The following is a 27,713-nucleotide window of genomic DNA, read 5'->3' on the forward strand; positions in this document are numbered from 1 at the left end:
ACAGCCCTGCTCGAGGAGACACGGCCGCCCTCCCCACGGTGTCAGGGGGCCCTCGGTCACGGCGCTGTGGCCTGGGCAGCCACGAGGGCCCGGGCTGGCCGCCAGCCCAGCCCCGGCCTCCCCTGCCCGCACAGCCCTGAGGCCCGGCCAGCAGCCGCTGGCGCCGGGCTCTGGAGGGGGCAGAGGGCCGGCTGCTGCCCGGGGAGCCGCGGTGCCGCCCCGCAGCCCCGCCGGGCCGGGGCTCCATCGGCACCCGGCTGGGGCCCACGGGAGCCTGGAGAAGAGCCCGCGCGGCCTCTGGCTGCAGCAGCGTGTGCGGCACAGGCTGGTGCACCTGGGTGCAGCACTGGACACGGACTGACTCCAGAATTCAGGCCTTACAGAACATGGTTTCACTGCTACATTCACACAACAACAGATCACTAGAGCTTCGGGAACCACACAGCAGGTTTTTGTTGCCACGTGGCAGGGTGGTAGAAATGCTGCAGCCTTCTTTGAAGCGTCTCCTTCAGAAGCTGCTCTGAGTGAGGCCACAAGAACAGCCATTTCAAATCCACTCACACACATAGCTCAGCGGAGGAAAGACAGGAAGGGTCTGTCTATGATGTATTCCAGCGAAGGTTTATTGCATCCACCATGCCAAAGGGATCAGGGACAAAGACCTGGCCCTGTGCTCTGCACAAGGTTAAGTAGGGGTCAGAGGCCAGTGGTCTGATGGCATTGGCCTACAGGGAAGACAGGGCTGGCCACCAGAGATACCACAACCAATGAGGAAACAGGGAAAGGAAAAACCACAAGAATTTGGGACATATGGGGAAAGGAACTGAGGTGGATCATGGTGTTGCAAGGCTCCATGGCAGAAGTCTTCTCTTTAAGCCTAGGTGGAGACTCTAGGCTATATTCTTACAAGGCAAGGTCCTTGGGATTTCCCTGAAGGGTTTAAAGGATTCCACAGGTTTTATATAGGAAGGGAGTGAACAAATAGCACAATTTTCACATCCAAGGCAGACAAATTCTATGGGAAAAATAACTTCCAGAAAGGAATCTTATCTCAAGAATTTATGGTGCAAGCTAACTGCCGTGTGAATCAGTGAAAGCCCTTTACTTTTCAGCAGGAAATGTTTCCACATGTAAACAAATACCACTGCTATTGTTAGTGCTGGAGCCCCCAGGATGGTGTCATGCACAGCATACAGTACAGCTGGGTCATGAGGTGCAGGGAGAAAAGAGCAGCAACCTCTCTGAACATATCATAAGGATACAAAGCCTGCAGAGAGTATTCAAAGAGGGGAGTGAAGATGATGAGGGGACAGGAGGGGAAGCTGTATGAGGAACGGCTAAAGTCAATTGGCTTGGTCAGCTTGGAGAAGAGGAGGAGAGAGAGGGAGCAGGTCTCAGCATGGCTGGCAGCTTCCTCCCAGAGGACATCTCCAATCTCTGCTCTCTGTGACAGGGACAGCACCTGAGGGAGCGGCTGGAGCTGTGTCAGGGCAGGGTCAGGTGGGATTTTAGGAAAAGGTTCTTCTCCCAGATGGTGCTGGGGCACTGAGCAGACTCCCCCAGGGAATGGGCACAGCCCCAGGCTGACAGAGCCCAAGGAACATTTGAACAATGCTCTCAGGGATGCACAGGCTGGGATTGTTGGGGTGTCTGTGCAGGGCCAGGGCTTGGACTCCATCATCCTGGCAGGTCCTTTCCTCTGGTGAGTCTATGATTCCATGATTCCTGGACACTGGAAAGGAAGGTTGATACAATGCTTTGCCATGTAAATAAATGCTATTTGTAGTGCTTTCAGTTGGCTGTGCTCTCAGTTATACCAAACAAAATGTGACAGAATTCAGCTGCTATTTTAGACAGAAAGCACAAAGCGCCACCTCACCGTATCAAGCACTGCTCTATTTAAAGGTTCCAACAATCTCTTCTCCATTTCCAGCTGCAAACATCAGCAAACACACATTGGAAAAGTCAAATGAATTCAAACATTCCCAGAATACAAATTTTCATCAATGAAACCAAGCAAGGATTGCCCACAAAGCCTTTAGAAACATTTCCTAGATGAATTAATGTCTCTCCCATGCAGGGCTGTAATAGCTGAACTTCTGCACTGCTGAAAGGCTCCAGGTAGAGGGGGAACAAGTCCACAATGTTCCTGTACAGTCTGAAATAGGGATGAAGGGCTGGACCAAAGGCTTTCCTTGGGGGGATGATGCTGAAATCCATTGCTTTCTGGCATGCCAGCATTCCAGACCCCAGCAGGTCTGACAGACAGCCCGTGCAAGGAACAAGCAAGATCCAGCTACTGCAGGACAGAACAGGAAGGGAGATGGATTCATTCAGATGCGCAATTAGTGCTTGAAGGAAACCCATGCACGGGTCCCTTTGAGTGAAGTGTAAAAGCAAAGGGATTTTGGCAACAGCAGCAGAACTCTTGGAAATAGGAGTGTTTTGCAACAGCAGCTTACAAGGACTAATTGCTGCCAGTGGACATAAGGGCAGATGAGAAGAGTTTGGGGAATGCAGGAATCATGTCAGGAGATAAGCAATCATCTCCCGTTTCACCACAACCTTGCAACAAGCAGAAAGGGCTGTTTGATCAACAAAAATAAAAATAGCAAGAAAATCCTGCTGACTCCTGCCGAGACATTGATACTCTGATGCCTCCGTTACCATCTGCTTGGGGGTTACTGCCAGCTCCGAGCAATTTTTCTTCATGAACTGGTACCTGTGTGAGCAACAGAAAGAATTGGAGAGTAGAGCTCCCAGCCCACCTCAAGGCTTTGCTTTCATCCTCTCAACATCAGCTCACGTGACTGGATGCCTTGTCCAGGGGAGGGTGGACATAGCAGAGGGTAGAACTGGATGAGCTTTAAAGTCCCTTCCAACCCAAACCATTCTGGGATTCTAGGATTCTTCTGAAGGCACTATCATCTATCATGAGAGGTGCCTTTCCACAAGCTCCATCATGAACTGCTGTCTCTTGTCCCAGGCTGCCCCACTGTATCTAATTACAACCTGTTTGCCAGCCACACTGCAGCTCCCTTTGATCTGTGCTGGCACTGTTTGAGCAGCACTGGACTAAATGGCCTCCAGAGTTCCACTATTCTACAGCCTTGTTTTTAGGCAACTTGGGAGTCCAGCACATCCTAGAACCAGCCCAGGAACTGGTGATCTCTGTAGATTTTATTAGGTGGTTGCAAGTCATTCATGACTACATGGAACTTAGGTCAAGTGAATATTCAGTTCTCCCAGGAAAACAGTGAGCTGACTGGGGAATGTTTGGCACAGGTTTAAGTTCTCTTGGACAAAACCACTCTGTGGAAGAAGGAGCCAGGCCGTAATATCCAGGCTGATCAAGTTGTTCCAGATTATCCCATTCAACAGTTACACTTCTTAACCTGCTGTCTCTAAAGATGGCAGCGTTCTCTGCATCCATCAGTATTCTGTCTGACTTTCACATCCCTCTGTGGGATCCAAGCCAATTCTTTCTTGAAACTGGAGGCAAAAGGACACAAGGCTGATGACCAGACACTCAGCTGCACCTGAGACTTTGGGTCAACTCCTCACACTGCAGCTTATTGTACAAGAAGGCTACAGCGGTCCAGCCTAATGCCCCACTTTGATAGTGGAAAAATAAACCTTACTCCTGCCCTCACTTGTGTCTTTTCTATTTGGGTTGCCTGCTCTTCAGAGTTAGAAGGTACCAAGGGTAAAGGATCCAGCACAGCAGCTCCTCATTTTCTAGAGGCCCTCCAACACAAAGACAACTAAAATAACCTTGGGTTAGTCACAGTTATTCAGAGGCAAGCGAGCAAAACAAAGTGTTTTAAACAGTGCCGAAACCTGATAGAAAGCCCAGATGGAAACCTGTATTTTTCAGAAAGAAAAACACAAATGAGGAAGACAATTCGGGTCTCCTTTCTTCCCCAGTATCAGACAATATGAATACAACCATCAGCAATTAATACTAGCTCTTCTTTCAAAGACACACCAATTTAACACCACAAATGCTGGTAACTTTTTCAAGGCAGAGAATGGATTTAAAGAGGGCTTACCCTGCTCCAGTAGCTGCTCTTGAATTTCAGCTGCACTCATTTAATTTTACTGGAAATCTCTTTCAGAAGGCCTTTCAAATCAGAGAGCTTAAAAAAAAAAGAGGTTATTTTTGTAAAGTCCATCTAGCTGAAGGAAAGCAATGCTAATGACTAATGAAGGTAACAAGTAATTGCCTCTTCAAGTATTACACCAAATGCAAGAGTGCCCGAGAGGACACTCCCAATGACAGTGTTCATCAGGGCGATTAATACAGCGAGCCCCGATGCCTCTGTATTTCAGTGAGTTAACCAGCAGTTAGCAGAACAGAGGAGCAAGAGATGGGTATTTCTTTTCAGGAGAGAATTAAGGTTAGCAGATCTCCTTTCAGTTTCAAGAGAAGCATCACTAGCCACAGACTCATTCACCACTTCCCTTTCAGTCTGGGAAGCAACCTATTATTTTGCAATCTAAATTATTTGACAGCAACCAAAAACCAAAAATACTCTGAAGTATATGTGGGTCTTTTCACCTGTGAGTTTCTCAAAAAGTCTGTGCTTCATACCAAAGCCACTCCCCGCTTCAGAGGCCAAAAAGATAGTCAAGCCTCAGAAAATACCCATTGTGGACACACATACCCATTTCAACATCACAGTCATAAAAAGATTATTTGTATGGCAATTCTCATCATGTGCTCTCTGGTAGATTGGTAGCTTTATATTGCTTAATTACCCCATGCCAACAGCACCAGAAGCTAAACCTGACAGACACCTTTGGGATGGGGACATGAAAAGTATGTGACACCCCTTCTTCCCACTGGTGTTTCATGGACCTGTTAAGACAGCTGAATGTTGCAGTTTAAGATGGAAATTACTTCTATTTTATTCCATCCCACAAGGAATACTGAGAAACACTCCTCCAGTGCTAAGCAAGTGTCTTTGTTTCATTTTCCTGCACAATATGAAGCTCTTGTGGCTTGGAAGGGACCTTACAGCTCATTGTGTTCCACCCCTGCTGTGGGCAGGTACACAGGCTGCTCCAACCCCATCCAGCCTGGCTTTGGACACTTCCAGGGATCCAGGGGCAGTCACAGCTTCTCTGGGCACCCTGTGCCAGGGCCTCCCCACTCTCACAGCCAAGAATTTCATCCCGTTATCCCATCTAATCCTGCTCTAAGTTCAAAACCATTCCCTCTTCTCCTAATCACTACACACCCTACACACTCCTATGTATGGAATCAAAAGAGCACGGCAAAAAAGGCCACTTAAAATGGGGTCCTGGTGACAGTGACAAAGACTGCACACGACTCTGGGAGGCTCATTTTCCTTGCCATGGCACACCCCCTGCTTTACCAGAGAGAATCACATTCCCCAGAGCAATCTGGGTCAGAAGTACCTTTGCATCCAGTTGTCTAAATCGATGCACCATCCTAGAAGCAGAAGGAGAACACGGAGCAATGGGATCAGTCTGGATACCCAGGAAAACTTGGCTAATTACCACACCCCAACTCCCCCCAGTGCTCCATCCTCCCAGGGAGGCAGGGCTGCACGTGACTGGCATCGTTTTTAGTACAAGTAAATGAACTAACATGCAAATTACTATTAGTAGAATGCTATTCCATTTTCCTTCTCAAGACACTTTTGCTTCCAGTACCAAGGAGATGTTTTTGGTATTTCTTTGACTTCTTATCCAACGCTGCTTGTCTCTGGGTAGTCTTAACCTAAACACTTATTTGTGGACAGCAATGTTCATGCCCACAGATATGGAAGGGTCTGGTTTTTCTTGTCCATTCCTATCAGCTCTCTCTGATTAAGGGAAATACTCAAGCTGCCACAAGTTAGCAAAGTTAAGCAATCATACAGAGCAGATTTTGTTCTCTAGCAGTGTTCTGTTTTCTTGCTTTCTTTCTGTTTTTTTTTTTTTTTTTCTCTCATACTATTACTCTGAAAACAGTGAAACAGATCCCAAAGATAATGTTTCCCTGAGCTGGCAATCAAAGAAACATCCAAGTCTAAGTCTCCAAAGTTTCAAATACCATGATTCTAAAGACCATCTTCTCCTCCTCAGAGGTCTTCCCTACTCATGCGGCTAACTACACATCTCCATCTGGATTACTGCTGTGGGAATGTCTGAGATTCCAGGTCTAATGGTAAACATTCTCTGCTAAATGTAAAATCATAGAATTATTTGGGTTGGAACCAATTCCACCACTAATTCATGTCCTCAAGTGCCACATCCACACAGCTTTTAAATCCCCACCCTGAGATGGGGGTGCCACCACTGCCTTGGGCAGTCTGTTCCAGGGCTGGACAACCCTTTCCATAAAGAACTTTTTCCTAATATCCAACCTAAACTAATGCTACAGCAAGAGTCAGCTGTGGCACTGCTTCCCATGATGAGATTTCAGAACACCATGGGAAGACATTTTCTTCTCTTCAGCAGACAAAAAAGCACCAATTCACTTTGGAAATAAAAAGCACATTAATGCTGAGTTTATTTACTCACTCATTAGTTTGTAAACACTTAGAGCTGCTGAAAACTTGCCTTCACTAGAAATGTTCAAGAGAAAATTAAGAGAATGAAGACAAAGATAGGCAGGCTTAGTCTTTTTTGGCTGGACTTTTCTTGTATAGCCATAGACGGAAGCAATTCCTCCTGCAACACAGACTGCATTTTAGGGGGATGTAATGGCTTGAGCCAAGGGAGCGACCGGCTGCAGTGACTGCCAGGGCTGGAGTGTGAGTGACCTGCTGCAGTGATGCCAAGGGAGTGGCAGGAGTGGAGAGGAAGATGAGGAGGGTGTGGTGGTGCCCTCAGTCTTCAGGGAAGAAGAAGATCTCTGTTCTCGAGACCCTTGGCCCCAGGGGAGGAGAAAATGGGGGGCACTGTTGTCCCAAAAAGAGAAACTGTTGTTCTTTGCTCCTTGGCAGAGCATCCTTCAAAGGAACCCTATGAGCAGTCTCGGTCCATCATGCACGGTGCTGAGAGCACTGGACATGGAAGGAGGATGTCACGATGGCAGATTTTCTCCAGGTGGTGCCGTGTGTGACGCGGAAACACAAGAGGTGGCAATTGTGTTTCCTGGGGGAGTCTATGGTACAAAAGAGACTCCTCTCTCCCTTGATGGACTGAGAATTGATTATCTGAGGGCTGGTAACTTGATCGGGAATCCAAGGTTTTGTCTCACTGTGTTTTGGTGGGAATTGGGTGGGGGGCGGAGGAATGTTTTGGAAGGTTTTCATTCTGAATTCTGTGGGTGTCCTTTATTAGAGTTGTAGGTTAATAAAGTTTTTTTTTTATTATTTCTAAGCTCGAGCCCGCTCTGCTCTGTTTCCAGTCGCATCTCACAGCATTCATTTGGAAAAAATATCTTTGCATGGATGCACTGGCATTGCACCAGTGTCCAACCATGACAAAGGGTCAGCAAATATTAAGCAGAAGCCTAAGGAACAAGATGCACTTTAGCCATTTGAAGCTAAGAGAAAGGGAAGGTTCCTTGTTAAGATCAGAGGAACAGAACATGTTGATACCATTGGAGCAGCCAACAAAAGGACTGTGCATGCTTCAGAAAGAAAGGTGATAAGTGCAGACAGAATGAGACTGTCGGCCTTCATGGCAGTGAGCCCTGTGGAAGACTCGGAGCCTTCCGCAGTGGGACCACCAGAGTACACTGAATTTGCCATCACGTATGCTAATGATATGAATGACCTCGGAGAAGTAATTTGTATAACCAGTCCTAACCAAGGAATGTAATAAATATGCACAAAATGTAACCATATCTTGCGCTGTGCAATGTGCTGGGTGTGTGTGTTAGGAGGAGCGTTGGGAAATCCTAGCTCTACAGAGACGGGGCAACTGAGAGGCTTTTTCAAAGATTTTATTCTATTACCAGTCTTGTAGAAGGGTGAGACATAAGAGATGTAAAGCTTAACACCATTCTATAAGAAGCCACCCTATTTCCTGCTTGCAATACCTTAGAAATGTTCTTCAGCCTATTAGCTTTTGCCACACAATGCTGCTAACACTCCGAACAACAATCACCTATTATTTTACCCCATGTGGTCTTGCTACAATGCATCTTTCACAGTTCTAGTTCTCAAAATAGCTGGTCTTTTTGCAAGGCCACCTTCTGAAACTTGTTTCTAGTTCAATCTCTCTCTCAACAATGTCATCTCGATTCCATGGCCTTCCTAAGTCCGCACACCTTATCTCAGAGTTTGCATACAGATGTACAGGACGGTGTGAGCTTTCAGCCAGCTTCTGAGAATCCTTTACAAATCCATTTCTCACAGAGGAGCAATCCCCCACGTAGCCAGCGCCACATAAAGCCTATACCCACCTCTCTGAGTCAGTCTCTGTGGTGGCTCTTGGCTCAGTGTTGGAGCCAATCAGTTCTTTTATCAAAATGTTAAAACCAAGTGGTATCTATGAACAAAAACACAGCATCTGGTTCTGGCGCAAAAAAACCCCACATTGCTTTTCCTTCCTTCAACCTGTGTATTTCTGGACAAGTTTGTTTTCATGATTGCTGGATTAGGTACCACACTCTTACATCCACTGCAATTATTGACACAAACCCAATCCCAGTTAGTGCCAGTATCACAACTGCAGGATGTAGCTTAGGTTGGAAAAGCCTGTGGCACTTGGGGACCATCCAAGCAAGTTTTCCTGCCCGTGATTCTCTCCATCCCTCTTCATTTCTTCTAGGACATGACGTGCCTTTTCTGTATTGTGATGGACACTGATCAGTGCCTTCTGACTTGTCTTCTTCTGCTGTTGCAGCAATTTGTGCAGGCCAGGATGTTCCAACAGTTTTTGGACCATGGCAATGTTCCTTTCAGTTGGTGTTGGAGAAAAGTTGACGTGTAGGCTCTGTAACACAGCTTCTGGTAGGTAATAGTTGAAATCACATCCTGTTAGTAAAGTTACAAGTACCTACTTTTGAGTGCTTGGCAAGCTGGGCGTTTTATCTGCTGTTAAGGTGTCACAGGGGGTTCTGAAATCCAGACATCCCTGCCTTATCCATATCAGGATGGATTCAGGATCATTGCTGGAGTATTTTTCAATGTGACAGACCCTTTGTTCTGGGCTTTCAGAGGGTTACTTGCACCTTGTCTTGGGGGGTGGCTCATGATGATGGGGATATCTCGTGATCATTTGTGCCAGGAAACGTCCCTGTTTCCTAGCCTGGGCCTTCCACGGCTTGGGGGATATCAGGAGAGGTGTCAGCTCCACCTGGGATCCCACAGAGGGTGGGGCTGGCTCTGCCTCTTCCCTTCCAGTGGGGGAATGGGAGGAGCGGCCCTGGGGATGTTGGGCTGTGCATGTTTATCTAGCCGGGGGTATTGATACGCTCTAACTTGGCACTAGAATTGGATCTGCCTGTGAATCCTGATTTTAAAGGGTTAAGGTTTTAGCTGATGGTTAGAACCAATTCATATTGAAGTTAGATACACCAGCGATAGGTTAATGATGATTAGATGCTTAAGCTAAAGCTAATTGTTCTATTACAAGCTCGTTTGTAGAAGGAAGTGGAGAAAGTGAACAGGAACATATTGAAACCAGTAGAACAATGCCCAGCACCTGGACCCTATGTCAGTCCATCACGAAGCAGGGTGTCGTGGTTTGACACGGAAGTGAATTTTTTTCTAGGAAGTTGGGTCAAACCAATCAGTGGTCAGGTTTGGATATTGGCACCTGGAGTGACCACTGAAAGTATGGACACGCCTCAGAGAACACAGGGGGTTAAAAGCAAGAACTCCCAGGGGAACGGTCTCTTTGCTTCCGGTCGTCAGAGAGTGCAGACTCTCCCCAGCCCAGCCATGGGCTGGGAGGGGGAGGGGAAGCCATGCGGCCTTGTCCAGGTAGGCCGAGGGGCTGAAGGTCTGGAACCGAGCCAGCTCCTGCGGATGGAAGGGTGGAGAGAATCGGAGATGCCTTTGTCCCCCGCTCCCAGAGGGAAAGAGACAGAGAGCCTGACGGCACCTGGAAATTTGCCAGCAGAGGAGAAAGAGAAAGGGGGGGGGGATGATGCCCAGCATAGGAGACGGGATGCTAGACAGAGATTTCAGCCGTCCAGGGAGTCTGAACTTTTAACCCTTTCCAGGAAATGAGGGCTTTGTAAAATATTACTCTTCCTCTATTTGTAGTGGAAGAGAGACAGTCCGGGACCTGAGATGTTAGAAGAAGAAATATTCAAGTGGGAGGAGATGATGAAGTAGCTTTTGGCTTGACTTTTCTTGTTAGCCATAGACTGAACCAAAATCTCCTGCAATAGAGACTACATTTTAGGGGGATGCAGTAGTAACCCAAGGAGACCTGCTTCAGCAACCACCACCGAAAGAATGGCAAGAACAGAGGAAAGCTGAGGAGGGAATGGTGATGCCCTCTGTCTTCAGGAAGAAGATGATCTCTGTTCTTAGACCCTCAGCCCCAAGGAAAAATGGGGGGGACTGTAGTCTCAGGATGAGAAGCTGGACTGTTATATCTTTGAGTCCATAGCAAAGCATCCTTAAAAGAGCCCTATGAGCAGTCTGTCCATGCATAGTGGTGAGAACACTGTGACACAGAAAAGAGAGTGTCACACTGGCAGATTTTCTCCGTGCGGCTGCCATGTGTGACAGGGAAACACAGGAGGTGGCAACTGTGTGTCCTGGGGGGTCTGTGGTGCAAGAGAGACTTCTCTCTCCCTTAATAGTTTGAGTATTGATTATCTGAAAGGTGGTAATTTGATCAGGAATCCCGGGTAATGTTTCATAGTAGGTGTTTTAGAAATTGGGAAGAAGAAGGGTGTTTTAAAAAGTCTTCATCCTGGATTTAGTCCATGTGTCTTCTGTAGTAGTAGTTTAATGAAGTTTTTTTTTTTCCCTTTGTTATTAAGCTTAACCCTGCTCTACTCTGTTCCTGATAACATCTCACAGCATTTATTTGGGAAAGTGTATTTTCATGGGGGCACTAGCATTGCGCCAGTGTCAAACCATAACACAGGGGGCCTTGGATCATGCCAGAGGGTCACAGAGACCTGATGAAGACCTTCCTGACTTCCTCCCTGGCACCACTGGCCCAATTTGAGACCACCGATCCAATTCAAGAGAAGAACTGCGCACGCATGAAGGACTAATAACCTCATTTGAATACAAAGCGGAGATGGGAGGTGCTGCGGTTGCGCATATGTATTATTTTGGGAAATAAATAGAAGGCAGAAACCCTTGTGTGGCGCGGTTACGCATTTCAAGGACAATCCCCATGGTGCTGCCTACCAGCGTAACAAACATACCACTTTCTAACTTTGACCAGTTAGAGAGTTTTTGTCTGTGATTTTTGGTTTTAATGATTCAGTTGGCGAGCCAGGCAGCAGGAGCCTCTGCTCTGCTGTGAGACCAGCCCAGGTTGTGGACCCCCTTGGGGCGACCCCAGGGTGTTCCTGGAAGAGTGGGCTCCGCTGCCCAGACTGTTCATCCAGGAGCAGACAAGGACCCCTGACTACTAAAACTCCGGACAAAACAGTAGGTTTAAAAATTAAAACAGTTTTAAATAGTGACCTGTATAGCAGATGCATGGTCAGGAAAGGCCATTTGATACGTTGTGGGAGATGTTATAAGAGGCCGTCTGAAGCCCCTCGTTCTCCATTCTGCCTTCCGATTGCCACGAGAAAGAATCCCTTCCCCCACTGCAGTTTCCGGCTTACAACAGGACACAGTGCAGGTGCAACCACTGAACCGTCATGCTCGCTGTTCCAAACAAGGCCTGACAAGAACTTGGCAAGGAGTTGGCAAGGACTTGGCAAAGACCTGACATGGACCCAGCACGGGACAGCCTGATGCGTGGCCTGCTTCTGATCTCCGTTCCTTAAGCCGAATGAACTTTTGGGGTGACTCCCGTGGTCCTTCATTGAAGACACCTCATCTGCCTCCTTACCACCGTGACAAAGAAAGAATGAGAACTCTCCTCCCAAGCACTGAGACTGAGACCCCGACTATAGGCAGGAGGGGAAATTGGTGATGTGACCACTAATGACATGACCTGTTTCCCTTCAGTAATTTCAATGGACTTATTCTTCATTTGTATTTGTCTTGCTTTGGTGGTTTCTGTGGACTCACTTGTTCCCTCGTGGCGATTACAATGGACTTTCACTGTTACACTTGTTCTTCCCTCTTTCCTCTGTGGACTATAACTGGACCCCCGAGTCCACCAGAACTTGGAAGACTTCCCCGACACGACAGACGGATCCCCATCGTCCGGACCACTGAGGATCTCGCCTGTGTTGGTAGCTATTCCCATACCCCTCTTCTCTCTCTCTCTCTATCCTTCTACCTCCTTTCTGATCCCCACTATCGCATTTACTGGTTTGGCCCCTAATAAAGGTGCATTTCTTGTGATTAACTGATAGTCCCTTGTTGTTTGCCTTTTTTGCACTTTTGGTATCGGTTAAATGAACCATCACGACACCTCGCAATAAGCGGATCATGACATTAAAATTGGTGTCACAGACAGGATTTCTGTCTAGACAGAAGGGTTGCAGGTGAAAAGGTATCCACACTGTCTTTGGAAATTCACAAAGGATCCCTTAGTGCAAAAGGCGGGACACTGTTGTTTTGTTGTTGTTGTGTGTATCTGGTCTGGGAAGGAAGGGACAACTTGCAGAAACTAAGCAGAGCCTCCCAGGCAGATTATTGTCCTTTCACCCACCCAGGGAAGCGAAGGGCGACACAGCGAGGGCTGTGTAGTTTTGTGTAACTTAAGTTTGTACCTCCCTGTTGTGGTTTTGGTCCCTTCACAAAATGAGTGATAATCTTAGTGTTGAAATTAAAGCTGAATGTTATGCACTACTAGCCAAACACAATGCCAAACCTTCTACGGAAGGAGAAAAATGGGCACAGAGTAATTGGTTTAACTTAGAAAATGCTATTGATAGAGTGTGTTCATTACAACATGAAACAAAATTCAAACTGGGCAAAAATAAAACTATCTTAGGCTCAGTTTTGGGAGCTTGTCTCATGGCAGCTACAGAAAATCGCTTCGAGCGAAGAAGTGAGGAACATGCTATAATAGACTCCCTTCAAAATCTAGTTGAAATTTTGCAAAAACAGTTATATGAAGCAAAAAATGTGATCTATGCATTGCGAGCTGCCTTAACAGAGGAATATGTTAACAAATCACATAATGCTGATTCCTCTACAGAGCCTGAGGAGAAGGAAACTCCTCACATTAAAAAAATCTATCCTCATCAAGAACTTGAAGCAGCAAGTAATTGTGGGGAACATTGCTGCCATCACTTGAGACCCTTGATTAAAAGAGAGAATAACTATCTCAGTGATGATGATCTCGACCCTCACATCACAACCAAACACATACCATCACAACTAAACACTGCCACCGAGCTAGCTAAGCTGAAAAGGGAATACGTACACCTTCCACATGAATCAGAAACAGAATATGTTTTCCGGGTGTCCCTCACTGGTGGTGATCAAATCAAATTAACTGAACAGGAAGCCAGTGGGTATTGGGGACATGGTGTCTTCTTAACAACCGGAGATAAACGATTTTAAAGTTGGTGTCTTCAAAGTCACTTTGGTACTTGAAGATTGGATTGTGCAGGAAAAAACTAGGAAAGGACTGTAAAATTTTGTCAAAGTTTAGGTAGAGTGAGTAAAAATAAGTAACTGAAATGTCCTATAAAATTACAAATCAGAGGAGTCCGAATTTGGTAGAGGTTGCTTGTTCAAAGGGCTCCCCTTGTGAACCCTGGGTTTGTTTTCTCTGTATTCAGCGTAAAATGTTGTGGTATACACAGACATTTAAGTAGAGAAGGCCGAGATAGGCACCTTGTCATTTTAAAGAAACAAAGGCTACTTAGAGAGCTATAAGGATTTTAGTAGCAACTGATCACGAGGAGCAAGGAAATAACATTTGAGAAAAGTGGAAATTATAAAAAAAAAATGGAATTTTTAGTAGACATGGGGGCAACTTACTCAGTGTGAAATAAAGCCTTAATGTCTATAACCGATGATGATGTCATGGTAAGGGGAGCTACTTGGCCAATCTGAAAGAGCATATTTTTGCAAACGATCAAAATATAAACTTGGAAAACAAGTGGGCATTTATAGGTTTGTCTAGCAGCTGAAAACAAAAGATAGGGAGATTATTTGGGAAGTAAAGGAAAATAATGGATCAGGTATCTCCTGAGGTGTGGCCTTCTAATATACCAGGGAGAGCAAAGAATGCACCCCCACTGCAAGTTAAGCTTAAAAAGGGGGAAAGAACCAGTTAAAAATTAAACAATATCCCTTAAAGAAGGAAGACAGAGAAGAGATTAGCCAAGTAATGAAAATGTTTTTACGGACAGAGCTATGAAAAGAGTGTCAGTTTGAGTTCAATACTCCTTTTTTACCTGTTCAAAAGCCTGATGGATCATACTGAATAGTACAAGAGTTAAGAGCTGTTCATAAAACAACTGAGGATTTATAGCCAGTGGTTGCCAAGCCCTGCACTTTGTTAACCTGTTTAACACCTGAATTAACCTAGTTTACTGTTTCGATCTGAAGGGTGCCTTCTTTTGCCTCCCTCTCCATGAAGCCAGCCAGAAAATGTTTGTCTTCCAATGAGAGAATCCCAAGAGTGGGCGGAAGACTCAGCTCACATCAATGGTATTAAGAACAGCCCCAGGATATTCGGAGAGCAGCCTACAAGAGATCTGGAGTCCTGGGAAGCTCCATCAGAGGAAGGACAGCTGCTGCAGTGTGTATGGCCTGCGGGTAACTACCTGATCCCAAGAGGTGTGTGTGGACTAGGCGGTGAGCCTCTAGAAGGCAAAAATCCTTGTGTGGCACGGTCACGCATTTCGGGGACTGTCTAATAAACATACCACTTTCTAACTTGGACTAGTTAGAGAGTCTTTGTCCTTGAGTTTTGGTTTATATGGTTCACCACGAAAAGGAAAGCAGCTCCAGTTGCCCGTAGCTGAACTGCCACGTATGATCATGATGATGATGATGACATGTCTGAACCCCATGAAGGAACCTCCAAGACATGTGCCCAAAGGAAGAAGGATAAGCAGGCTTAGAGGGGCCCTGCTTCCAGCCAGGTAGAGGCAAGGGAAAGCCATGTTTTGTGGACTGTGTTGATTCCTTGGCCTGGCACATCTGAAGCACAAGAATATAAAGCTTTGGTCGATACTGGTGCGCAATGCACATTAGTCCCATCGAGACATGCGGGGGCAGAATCTGTCTCTACTGCTGGTGTGACAGGGGGATCACAGGATTTTCCTTTAGTGGAAGCTGATGTGAGCCTGACTGGAAATGAGTGGAAGAAACACCCTATTGTGACTGACCCAGAGGCCCCACGTATTTTGGGCATAGATTGCCTCCAAAGTGGGTATTTCAAAGCTCCAAAAGGATTCAGGTGGGCATTTGGGATAGCAGCTGCAGTGGCAGAGGGTGTCCAGCAATTGAACACCTTGCCTGGTCTGTCCCAGAATCCATCTACAGTAGGACTTCTGAAGGGAGAAGAGACACAGGTACCAATTGCCACTTCAACAGTGCATCGCCGACAGTACAGAACAACTTGAGATGCTGTGGTTCCCATCCATAAGATGATGCGAGAGCTGCAGAGCCAAGGGGTGGTCAGCAAAACCCACTCACCCTTCAACAGCCCCATCTGGCCTGTGCCTAAATCTGAAGGAGAATGGAGATTGACAGTGGACTACTGTGCATGGAATGAAGTGACACCACGGCTGAGCACTGCTGTGCCAGACATGTTAGAGCTCCAGTACAAGCTGCATTCCAAGGCTATCGATGTTGCCAATGCCTTTTTCTCCATTCCTCTGGCAGCAGAATGCAGGCCTCAGTTTGCCTTCACGTGGAGGGCAGTGCAGTATACCTGGAACCGACTGCCCCAGGGCTGGAAGCACAGCCCCACCATCTGCCATGGACTGATCCAGACTGCACTGGAAAAGGCTGAGGCTGCAGAACACCTGCAGTATATTGATGACATCATTGTCTGGGGGAACACAGCCGCAGAGATGTTTGAGAAAGGAGAGAAAATCATCCGCATCATCCTGGAAGCTGGTTTTGCCATCAAAAAGAGCAAAGTTAAGGGACCAGCTTGTGAGATCCAGTTCCTGGGAGTAAAGTGGAAAGATGGACGGCGTCAGATTCCTCCGGATGTCATCAACAAGATCGCAGCAATGTCTCCTCCAACCAATAAGAAGGAAAGACAAGCTTTCCTAGGCTCCATTGGTTTCTGGAGAATGCATATTCCTCAGAACAGTCAGATCCTGAGCCCTCTTTACCTGGTCACCCACAAGAAGAAAGATTTCCAGTGGGGCCCTGAGCAGCAACAAGCTTTTGCCCAAATTAAGCAGGAGATCGCTCATGTAGTCGTCCTTGGCTCAGTCAGGACGGGACCAGAGGTGAGGAATGTGCTCTACTCTGCAGCCGGGAGCCATGGTTTGTCCTGGAGCCTTTGGCAGAAGGTGCCTTGGGAGACTCAATGCCCACCACTGGGATTTTGGAGTCAAAGCTACAGAGCGTCTGAAGCCAACTCCACCCCAAGAGAGAAGGAAATCTTGGCTGCCTACGAAGGAGTCCAAGCTGCCTCAGAGGTGATTGGTTCAGAAGTACAAGTCCTCCTGGCACCCTGACTAGCGGTGCTGGGGTGGATGTTCAGAGGAAAGGTTCCCTCCACCCACCATGCCAGCAGTGCTACATGGAGCAAGTGGATTGCTCTCATCACGCAGCACGCTCATATTGGTAAACTGAATCGCCCTGGGATTTTGGAAGCAATTACAAATTGGCCCGAAGGTGAAAATTTTGGTGTCACAGATGAAGAAGAAGTGACAAGGGCTGAAGAAGCTGCACCATACAAGCAACTGCCAGCAGAAGAAACACGCTACGTTCTTTTCACTGACCGTTCCTGTCGCATCGTAGGGATGAATTGGAAGTGGAAAGCAGTGTATGGAGCCCCACACGACATGTCACCGAGGCCACTGAAGGAGAAGGGGGATCAAGCCAACTTGCGGAACTCAAAGCCCTTCAACTGGCCCTGGACAATGCCGAAAGAGAGAAGTGGCCAAAGCTCTAGCTCTACACTGATTCGTGGATGGTAGCCAATGCTCTGTGGGGATGGCTGGAGAGGTGGAAAGAGGCTAACTGGCAGCGTAGAGAAAAACCAGTTTGGGCTGCTGAAGAATGGAAAGACATTGCTAGGAGGGTAGAGAAATTACCTGTGAAGGTTCGCCATGTAGACGCTCATGTCCCCAAGAGTAGAGCTAATGAAGAGCCGCAAAACAATCAACAGGTAGAGCAGGCTGCAAAGATAGGGGTGGCAAAGATAGACTTGGATTGGCAAGACAAGGAGAGTTATTCCTAGCTCGATGGGCCCAGGAGGCCTCAGGCCATCAGGGCAGAGGTGCCACCTGTAAGTGGGCACAAGACCGAGCGGTGGATTTAACCATGGACAGTATTTCTCAGGTTATCCACGACTGGGAGACACGTGCTGCCATCAAGCAGGCCAAGCGAGTGAAGCCCCTGTGCTATGGTGGGTGGTGGTCCAAGTACAGGTATGGGGAGGCCTGGCAGATTGACTACATCACACTGCCCCAGACACGCCAAGGCAAGCGCTACGTGCTCACCATGGTAGAAGCCACCACGGGATGGTTGGAAACCTAGCCTGTGCTTCACAATTCTGCCCATAACACCATCCTGGGCCTGGAAAAGCGGGTCCTTTGGAGGCATGGTACCCCTGAGAGGATTGAGTCAGACAATGGGACTCATTTCAAGAACAGCCTGATCAACACCTGGGCCAGGGAACATGGCACTGAGTGGATGTCCCGTATCCCCTATCATGCACCAGCTGCAGGCAAAGTGGAGAGCTACAATGCACTGTTCAAAACCCATGAAAGCATTGGGTGGGGGATCTTTCAAAAATTGGGAACAGCATATAGCAAAGGCCACCTGGTTAGTTAACACACGAGGTTCCACCAACCGAGCAGGTCCTGCCCGCTCTGAGTCCCTGAATGTAGGAGACAAAGTCCCAGTGGTACATGTCAGAGGTTTGTTAGGGAAGACAGCGTGGATCAATTCTGCCTCGAGTACAAACTCATTCATGGCGTTGTCTCTGCCCAGGGACCAGATTGCACGTGGTGGATAATGCAGAGATGGAACAACACGATGTGTACCTCAGGGAGATCTGATTGTGGGGTGAGACTCAGATGCCAATATCACTGTTTGCGGGATGTTACTGCCACTGTCTGTACCTTAAACCACACAGACATGAGATAGAAGGAAATGTGTAAGTGTTGAAGATCTGAGCAAGTGAAAAATGGAGTTGGAGTGAGTAAAAAGAAAGTGGGGAATCCTGCAGCTCCGAAGTCTGGGGTCTGGATGCAGTGGTCTGGTGTGGGGACGTGACGGGGGCATGATGGGTGTTGCTTGTAATTTTTTGAGTGGGACAGATGGAAGTTTTTACGTGAATAAAATGCATGATGTTTGGTAGTAAGTTGAGGATATAAGTTGACGGGGATAAGGGGTGGAATGCCCTAGGGTGACGTTATGATGCTTGTATCCCCAGTCGTGTGTTCTCTTTATGCTGGATGTTATATTCTGTGCCTTCAAGACTGGCTGTGAGAGCGAAGGCGGGGAGAAGAAGAAGCACGGAGTTTTGTTATCAGCCTGCACTCACTGCTCCACATTCTGCTGGAACACAGAACTGTTGTGTTGTCTGGGCACGGATGGGGCAGAACAGGGCCCTCCTTTGCTTTTTAGTCAGTTTAGCTAGCTGAGGCAGAGAAGTTTTCCCTGGACTGTTTTTTTCCTTTCCTTTCCTTTTTCTTGGAACTGTTTGAACCTGCTCCGGACTGGGACCCGGGGAAACACCGAGAGCTCGCACTTTGTGGCCTACTGGGGCCAGCAGCCTTTCCCTGGGCCAGAGGGACTGAGAACAGAGCAACCACCCACCAGAGAGATTTTCTGAATTTGTCATCCCATCAGAGCGGCAAATGAGTTTTGTCATCTGGTATTGTTCACTTTTTTGTGCTGGGGAGTGTTTTGCCTCTTTAAATTAACAGGTTTTTTTCCACTTCTCTCCAGAAGGAGATTTTTTTCACAAACCACTTGGAGGGAGGGGCGGTGTGGGTTGGTTTTCTGAGGGGACCCCTTTTTGGAGGTTTTCTCCCAAATCTGCCCTAAAGCAGGACACTCGGTCAGATCCAGCAGTGGTCCTGTTCAGCCTGAGCTCAGCAGACTGATTGGACAGGAGCCACTGGTGCATGACCCCTCAGTGAACCTCATGTCCCTCAGTGACCCAGGTCCCCTCAGCAGCGCTTGGGACACCCACCTTTCACTCAGCAACCCTCACAGCCTGTCAGCGAACCGTGGGGCAGCAGCCACCCACCCCCTCAGTGACTCAGCCCCAGGAGAGTGGGTCATGCTGGCCAGGGGCCTGCAGCAGGCAGAAAGCCACTGGGGCGGGAAAAAGGCTCTGCTCTGCTCACAGCGTGGGCTGAGGGCCGGCAGAGCTCCATTTCCCCCTTGAGATGTCAGAGACAGGGCCTTTCACCCTCCTGATAGGGCTGCCCCTCTCTGCAGGCAGCCAAAGCAGCACGAGGGCAAAAGGCCAACGACAGCAAAGCAAAGACCCAGCCCTGCACACAGGGAGGTGGCCCAAAGCAAAGCCAGCCTGGCACCCTGAAGGTGCCCGCTGCACTCTCGTGTGTCCCTGCCCTGGGAATGCCAGCAATGCCCTTTGCCCAGAGGGCCTTTCTGTGGCCCCTCTTGGGCTCAAAGCTGCTGCTCTTCTCGCTCAATAATGTCTAAACCCACAGAGCCTGGCATCCCCCACGGCAACAGCAACAAGACTCAGCAAGCAGGCAGTCAAGCTCGGTGCCTAAGGCTGAGGGGCCAGGGACTCCAGTCTCAGCACAGCGAGGGCACACGCCCAGCCCCACAACTCCTGGCCTCACAGCCCTGAAAGGCCGGCACCAGGGTTCCACGCCTGATTCCAGGGGGTCCCTCCAACCGCCCACTGAGGAAGCGCCAGAGCAGCCGGGTGCCAGGAACAAGGCGGCTGCCTGGGGGCTGCTTGTGGCCTCTGACACCCAATTGCTCAGGGCTGCCCACTGCCCCAGCCCCTCCGGGTCTCCCCCAGCCCGGCCAACCTGCCCGGCAGCAGCGCCGCAGCCCCACAGCAGCTCCAGGGGAGCCCCATCAAGAGGCACCTCAGAGCCCTCAGCAATCCAGCCAGCAACACACGGGCAGGAGGACACGGATGGCGCTTCCTGCCTGGGACAGGCCTTGTGGCCATCTCCAGGCACCGCTCTCGCAGGGATCCCCGCGGCTCCGGCCCTGCCCACCCGCTCTGTGGGCAGCACAAAGGCTTCAGCAGAACCCCCAAAGGCCAGGGGGCTTCTGGCCATTTTCCCTGTAACACTGCACGACTGGGAAACTTGCTGAGTGCAAGCACCCTTTTCCCCCTCCTCCCCTATGCCCTGCAGATCCAGGGTAGCAAAAGAAAGATCCTGGGAGTCTGTCTTTTATAACACATACTATATTTACCTACTAAACAAAATGAAAATACGACAACAAAAAACTTGAAGAAAAATAAAATAGCTGCTGGCTCAAGTGGCCCCAGCAGGCAAAGCCTTCCAGATCAGGCCTCCACAGGGATCCAGCAGCACAGGAAGGTAGGGCTGCATAGACGAGGCCATCTCTTCCATGCGCTGCGGAATTGATCTCGTAGCCTGCGGAATGTGGAGTAGGGAGCTCTCTGTATTGCCCGGATCACGAACCCTGTTTCAATTGCCATGTTTCTGATGGCAGGACTGCTGTCATTTGTCACTTCTTCAAGGCCTGCAAGAGAGACGAACAGAGCCACGGTCAGATCCCGACTCAGCGGGGAGCCGAGGAGAGCCCCCTGCCAGGGCCATTCCAGCCGGCTCTTTTCATGGGAAGGAAGAGTGACCATAGGGATCAGGCCAAAGCTGCGGGCCACGAATCCCCCATGTGTCCCTGAAATCTCTGTGTGCTCTGCCCAGGCCAGCCCTGCTCCACACAGGGAGCAGAGCCCTCTGCAGCCAGGGCAGGGATGGCAGCTGCCCCCGCCAGCCCCGCTGTCAGCCCGCTGCCCTCACTCACCATTGCAGATCAGCTGGAGCTCTCCCTGCTGCCCCCTCAACCTCTGCCCGGCCATCCCTGTGAACACAGAGCCTGTCACGGCCCAGCGGCACAGCTCCCTGCCAGCGGCGCTGCCAGCCCTGTGGCCACACGGCCTCGTGGCCCGGCAGGGCTCAGCCCGGGCCCTTGCCGCACGCTGCCGCCCAAGGGCACGGCTGCCGGAGGGCGGCAGCAGCGCCCAGGCCAGGCGGGGCTCCACGGCGCCGGGCCCGGATGGCGCTGCCGGGGCAGCAGGCGGGGCTGGGGCCGAGCTGCGGCGGGGCGGGGAGGGAGCCCGGGCTCCTGGCTCACCCATGAACCTGACGGCCGCCTCTCGCAGGGACTCCTGTGGGCTCTGCAGGTAGGGCAGGGCCCGGCGCAGGTGCTCGGCCGCTCGGCTCCTGTCCTCTGCCAGCTGGAGAGAGCGGCAGCAGGGAAGGGTTGGGGTGGGCTCAGCCCCTGGCCCGGGCGCTCCCTGCGCCCTGCCCTGGCCTCCCCTGCCCGCACAGCCCTGAGGCCCGGCCAGCAGCCGCTGGCGCCGGGCTCTGGAGGGGGCAGAGGGCCGGCTGCTGCCCGGGGAGCCGCGGTGCCGCCCCGCAGCCCCGCCGGGCCGGGGCTCCATCGGCACCCGGCTGGGACCCACGGGAGCCTGGAGAAGAGCCCGCGCGGCCTCTGGCTGCAGCAGCGGGCAGGGGCACAGCTGCCAGCCCACACACTGAGCACCGCACCCAGGGGGATGCTCCAGGCTGAGCCTGGGGCTTCCAGGCCGTCCTTACCAGGCCCTCGCCGAACCTCCATGTCTGATCCACCTGCAGCATTTGTTCGATGTCCCTCCGCTTCAGGAATCTGGCTGAAGAATACAGCGTTTCCCGAGAGGCCTGGAGAGCAGCAGAGACACGGAGATGGCCCCACAGCCCAGGGAACAGGAGCATCCAGTGCCAAGGCCTGGAGGAGGCTGCAGCCCACCAGGCACCAGGGCAGGAGGCAGCCCAGCCCCCTCCCAGAGGGACAGCAGCAGCCCAGGAGTCCTCACCTCTGCCACATGCTGATTCTCATCATGGCAGTGGAAGGAGAGTGGCAGCAGGCTCTGGCGCACAGGTGACTTCAGGGCCTTTCTTCCCTCTTCCATTAATAACTCCAGCATGTTTTGAAAGACAGACATGGAGCACAGCTGCACCAAGCTATCATCCTGTAGGAAGGAAGGACAAAAGACCTCAGCATCACCTGATTCTGGCCCACATTGGTGCAGACCTGCATCTCCACAGGGCACAATGTGTCCAGGCAGCATCCAGAGGCCGTGGCTGGGGGCACAGAGCCTTACGTTGTCAAAGAGGGGCAGGAGCGCCTCAGCCAGCTGCAGGGCCATGGGGCTCGGTATTGGGGCACGATTATGGAGGAATAAATATCTGAGTAGAACAGTGGTCATCCTGACCACGTCGCTATCATTTTCCTCCAGCAGCTCCACAAGATTTTCAGTCAGGCTCCACATTCCTTTGGCCTGTGTGGAACACAAGTCTGTGAAACACCACCCTGCGGCAAAGGCCTGTCCCGAAGCACTCGGGCAGCTGAAGTGGGAGGCAGGAGAGCTGGGAGCAGCTGCCACAGCACGGGAAGCCCAGCCAAGCCCGAGCAACTGCATTCCTCAGCCCCACGCTGCCTGCACAGTTTCAGCCGCTGCCCCCTTCTCACCATCGAGGGATCCTTGCTGAGCACCGTGAGACCTCTGAGTGCCAGGCGACGCCTCTCCCTGCACTCGCGCTGTAGGTTCTTTGACATGATCTCCAGAACATCGTCACTGCATTCACTCAAGTCCAGGCACTCGAGGACCTGAAAGGCACAGGGCAGTGACAGGGGACCCGGCCGGCAGGAGCCCAGAACCGCACAGGGCTGGGCCCAGGCAGCAGCACAGGGCGTGGGCACCGTCCCAAGCAGCTGCGGCTACGAGAGGGCAGAGAGCTGGGAGGCAGCTCAGCGAGGCAGCGCTGGCCAACAGGCTCACCTCCACCAGGAAGGCCAGGGCAGGCAGATCCCAGTATGGCATCTCTTTGCTGAGCAGCCTGAGCAGGTAGAATGCAATCCCGGGACAAAAGTCTATGGATGATTGGCGCAATTCTCTGACAAGAGGAAAAAGGAAACAAGACCTGAGCCAGTGGGGCAAACCTCCTCCAGGGGTAACTCACAGAGTTCTCATCTTCCCCACCACCCTTCCAGCAAGAAGACCTGGCCCATTTAGGAGTTGGTTGCTCTTGGGCCCCCTCCTCTCCCAGCCTTTTCCAGTCTGCTTGGCCGTCACTCGGTGACGAGGCCCTCTGGCCCACGACCACGGGGACTGTGTGGGGCACCCCAGGCACAGAGCACAAATGTCAGAGGCAGCGGGGAGAAGGGGATCTCACCTGGCCAGCAGACCCACGGCATAGTGGTGGGTGTCAGCACAGAGCAGCGTGTCCCAGCCACGCTTACATTCCATTGACATCACCACATGCTCACACTGGAGAAAGCAGAGCAGGGACCTCAGGGTCCTCACTGCAAACCTGAGTGCAGAGCAAAGCCCAGGTCACACTGGGAGCAGTGGCTCCTGCCCTGGCAATGTGGCAGGGACAGAAGGACTGGGATGGAGCACCTGTTGGGGCTGGTGGCAAGGCCGTGTTGCTCCCGGCATCCCTTCCAGAAGGTAAGGACCTTCTTTGGCATCTTTTTAGTGCTGAAGAAGACTTGGAAAAGCAGACGCACAAATAGGCGGGGGAAATGCAGCTTCACATTGTGTGGGACACAGGGCTCCTGGAGGATCTTCCACATCACCACCGTTGCCTGCAAAGAACAAAGCCCCCCGAGACAGCGCTCAGTGCCGAGGTGTCCGTGTGACAGGGCCCGAGCGTGGCAGGGAGAGGCCCAGAGAGACACAGGGGGAGCAGCGGGACCGGTGGCCCTGCAGCTGCCCCTAGGCCAGGTTTCAGGGCAGCGCCTGAGGCAGGCAGATGCAGTGGGGGAAGGAGGAAGGAGAGCTGCTGGAGAGGCAGCCTTGGGGCCAGCAAAGGCCACTGGCAGAAACTCACAGCCAGGGCAAAGACACCCGTTTTGTCCCCATCAGAGGTGCATGTGCTGTACTCTGGCCAGCTCCCCAGCACATCCAGGAGAATCAGCTGCACCACCTTCGCAGTCCTGGGTGAGCACATGATGGTCTTCCACATGGCCATGGCAGCTCTGTGGGGTTAGAGCTCTGTCTCAGGGTGTCTCAGGCACAGCACCCTGGCCTGGGCATGGCCCCTGAGGGGCAGCAAGGGAGCATGGCAGCAGGCCTGGGGGGCCTGACATGCCAGGGCTGGGAAAGGGAGCAGCCAGAGCGCCCTGGAACTCTCTGTTGGTCAGACACCTGGGAAAGGCTGTACAGGGCGATGGGCTGGGGGGAGCCCTGAGCCCCCTGGGCAGGTGGGCCCCATACCTGTCACAGGATGGGGCCACACGCAGGAGTGTCATTACTGCGTCTTCTGGCTGCGCTTCGGTGAGATGCAGCAGGGTGTTATCCAGCCTGTGCTCAGCAGAATCATTGGCCGTGAGCCACTGGTGGATGAATCTCACCATGGCAGGCACCTGGAGAAGGCACAGGGCAATTTGGAAGGCTGCCAGAAGTGAGCAACGTTCCCAGTGTCCCCAGAGAAGTGCTTCCCTTCCCACCGCACTGCGATGGCCTCAAAGGCTCACAGGGACCAACACTAGTGGTTTGGGAAGCCATGTGACTCATGAGGGAATTGAAGCCTGGCCACAGGCTGCTTACTTGCTCTGCTCTGAAAACACCCCTCTCCACAAGCAAATCCAGCAGGGCAGCACTGGTCTCATGTTTGAGGACCTCTGAGTATGCTTTGAGCCCAGCGCCCCTGGAGAGGGTCCCTTCCTGCCGAATGCTCCTGATGAATTTGCAAACGAGCTGTAGGAGAAGGGCAAGAAGCCAGGGATGTTGCATGGAGTGCTCCACACACGGTGCTGGGCTGAGCAGTGACAGCAGGCCCAGCCCAGGTGGGGATGGCTGCAGGTACCTGCGCTGCTCTGCGGAAGCGGCCTCGGGTGGATTCCTGCTCTTGTTTGTGGTCCAGGGCTGCACCTGGCAAGGAGTGAGCACAGCCAGAGCTGAGGGGCTGCGGGAGAGGCCGGAGAACACAGCCCAGCCCTGCTCTCCCCAGGCAGGGACAGCCCCGGGATGCCCCAGGGGGATGGAGCAAGGCCCTTCTTCCTTCGTCTCCATGGGCACGTCCCCAGGGGATGGGATGGGATGGGATGGGATGGGATGGGATGGGATGGGATGGGATGGGATGGGATGGGATGGGATGGGATGGGATGGGATGGGATGAAATGCAACGGGGGAGGATGCAATGGGATGCAATTGGATATGATGGGATGGGACAAAGCTCGTTGCAGGCACTAGCCCTGGGGCCCAGCTCTGCCACTCACCCTCCTGCGGTGGATGGAACGGCACCACCTTTTCGGTCTCCTGTGCTGGGGCAGCTCCAGGGCCTTCTTTCTCCGCCTCCCCCCAGGCCAGATTGGGCACTCTCGGGAGTCTCTTCTCCATGTCAGTCACTGGATTTTTGGGAAAATGCAGGAGACATGCCTCAGAAAATCTCCAAGTCAGCAAGTCCTGCAGTTGTGCCTGGCAGGCACCTTCCAGAGAGAAGCCTCAGGAAAGCAAGCCCTGCCCTCTGGTCTCAAGGGCTCCTGCCACAAGGACAGGAGACTCCTGTCAGGGATTGTGGTCTGGCCTCGAGGGCACTGGGGGCAGGGCTGGGAGATGCCTCAGAAAAGCTCCAGGGCACCAAGTCCCACACTCTGCCCTCAAGGGCACCTGCAGAACAGAAGCCTCGGGAAGGCCACGGGTCACCAAGTGCTGTGCTGTGGCCTCGAGGTCAGCTGCAGGAACAACGCCTCAGAAAAGCTGCGGGTCGGACACGAACAAGTGAGCTGTGAGGGGACTCCTCACGGCACTGCTCTGTCCCGTCCTGTCCCGTCGCCTGCTCTGAGCACTCTGGCGTGCTCTTGGCACCACCAGCTGCTGTGTCACCACGTGTCACAAAGGGCCCTTGGACACCCGATTCCATTGCAATTCCACGGTGACCGTGCGGCACCATGTCACAAAGGGCCCTTGGAAACACTGTCACCTGCCCTGGGGCTCATCCCTTAACTCTTTTTCCCATTGGACAGTGTGTACCCTAAGCACTCCCATCCCTTCCCAGTTCTATACCCTGGCCCATCCTACCCCAGTTGCTCTTGGAGCTGTCTCCCTGCTCCTGTTCCTGCTTCCTTCCTCCTTCCACCTGTCCTCAATAAACCCACGAGGATTTCAGCAGCACGAGAGTCCTCCTGTCTTTTGCTGGGGCTACATTTCTCTATCAGGGCACCTGTTGATCAGGCAGCAGCGGGTCACCCTGCAGGACGCGGTCCGGGGCAGCCCGCACAGGATCTTTAGGAACGGCTCAGAGCATCAGCAAAGCCTGCCCTGCTCTGCGGGCTCAGGGCAGCACAAGGAGCCCCCAGGGCTGCCGACGCAGCCGCGCTGGGAAGGACACGGGGCCTTCCACGGAAGCTGCCACGGCCTCCTTGGGACAAGTCCCGGCTGGTGGCCGTCCTAAACCCGCGGCTGTGACAGGGACAAGGAACGTGTGGGCCAGGGCACGAACGCTGCTCTGAGCCCTGGGGCCCGGGGAGCGCTGACATCAGCAGGTGTGGCAGAGTCCCCGCCCAAGCAGCCCTGCCACCCCCCGAGCCCTGGCAGCGCTGGTGCCCGTCTCCTGCCCCAGAGACCGGTGCCCCTGGGGGGCTTCTGTGCCACAGGGAGCCAAAGCCCACGTGCATCGGGGGCTGTTGGCAGGAGCAACTGGAGCAACTTCTGGCAACATGTGGTATTTGTCAGGAGCTCTTACTCCATGCTGGAATTATTTTCTCATTGAAGTCATTTCCTGCAGCACAAAAACTTCTTTACCATGAAGACAAAAAAGAATCTGGCATTAAAGAATCCTCAATTAAGGAATGCTTTAGTTTCCATTGCTCAACTCAAGTAGTTCCAATAAGTTGCAAACTTCCCAAATTAATTGGAATTGCCTAAGAATGTTTTGAGAAATTACACTCACTTTTAAAATTTCTAAGGTTTATTAAACCTGAACAAAAATACAACAAACAACTGAATAAGGAAAGGGCTCGGAGTCTCCATGACCAGTACTCATCTGCAAAATGGATACTCTGCCTTTTATACCCTTAGCCCTTCCCAAAATTTTGTCAGTCAACTCTTTCTCTGCTGTCCATCAGTGAGATTACTTTTTTACATCTTGATTGGAGGTCAGGTCTTGCCATGCCACACCTCCTAGTAACAAGCTCTCCCTCCTCTAAGAGCCCCGACCAGTGACACCAATTCAGGAGGGAAGGGAAAGAGGACTATGGGGAGAACATGGAAAAATAACAGAACTCTACAAACTTCTCTCCACGTGCACATAATATTCATCTCTGAATTGTGAGAGCCAACTCTTGCCTTAGTCATTTTTAACAAATGAAAGA

At 51.4% G+C, this 27,713-nt stretch overlaps 1 protein-coding gene and 1 long non-coding RNA gene across 3 annotated transcripts; both read right to left on the minus strand.

The window, feature by feature from the left end:
- Positions 1-602: 602 nt before the first annotated feature.
- LOC128790425 (uncharacterized) lies at positions 603-5,895 on the minus strand. Its single transcript, XR_008431750.1, has 3 exons — positions 5,425-5,895; positions 4,053-4,139; positions 603-2,722 (listed from the first exon to the last, which is right to left on the minus strand). It is a non-coding gene; the product is annotated as an uncharacterized LOC128790425 (long non-coding RNA).
- Positions 5,896-20,549: 14,654 nt separating this feature from the next.
- On the minus strand, positions 20,550-26,971 carry LOC128790420 (uncharacterized). 2 transcript variants are annotated; one of them, XM_053947101.1, is made up of 16 exons: positions 26,422-26,971; positions 25,620-25,748; positions 25,208-25,272; positions 24,949-25,098; positions 24,616-24,764; positions 24,230-24,377; positions 23,797-23,984; positions 23,570-23,707; positions 23,176-23,290; positions 22,866-23,003; positions 22,498-22,674; positions 22,210-22,365; positions 21,953-22,054; positions 21,489-21,591; positions 21,159-21,215; positions 20,550-20,873 (listed from the first exon to the last, which is right to left on the minus strand). In XM_053947101.1, the coding sequence occupies exons 2-16, from the start codon at positions 25,738-25,740 to the stop codon at positions 20,674-20,676; spliced, it is 2,007 nt and encodes a 668-aa protein (XP_053803076.1). In that variant the 5' UTR covers positions 25,741-25,748; positions 26,422-26,971; the 3' UTR covers positions 20,550-20,673. The 2 variants fall into 2 exon arrangements, with proteins under 2 accessions (XP_053803076.1, XP_053803075.1); XM_053947100.1 differs by lacking the exon at positions 26,422-26,971 and adding an exon at positions 26,011-26,355.
- Between the last annotated feature and the right edge of the window lie 742 nt (positions 26,972-27,713).

Source organism: Vidua chalybeata, chromosome 7 (genome assembly GCF_026979565.1).
Source record: "Vidua chalybeata isolate OUT-0048 chromosome 7, bVidCha1 merged haplotype, whole genome shotgun sequence".
Taxonomy (NCBI): Eukaryota; Metazoa; Chordata; class Aves; order Passeriformes; family Viduidae; genus Vidua; species Vidua chalybeata.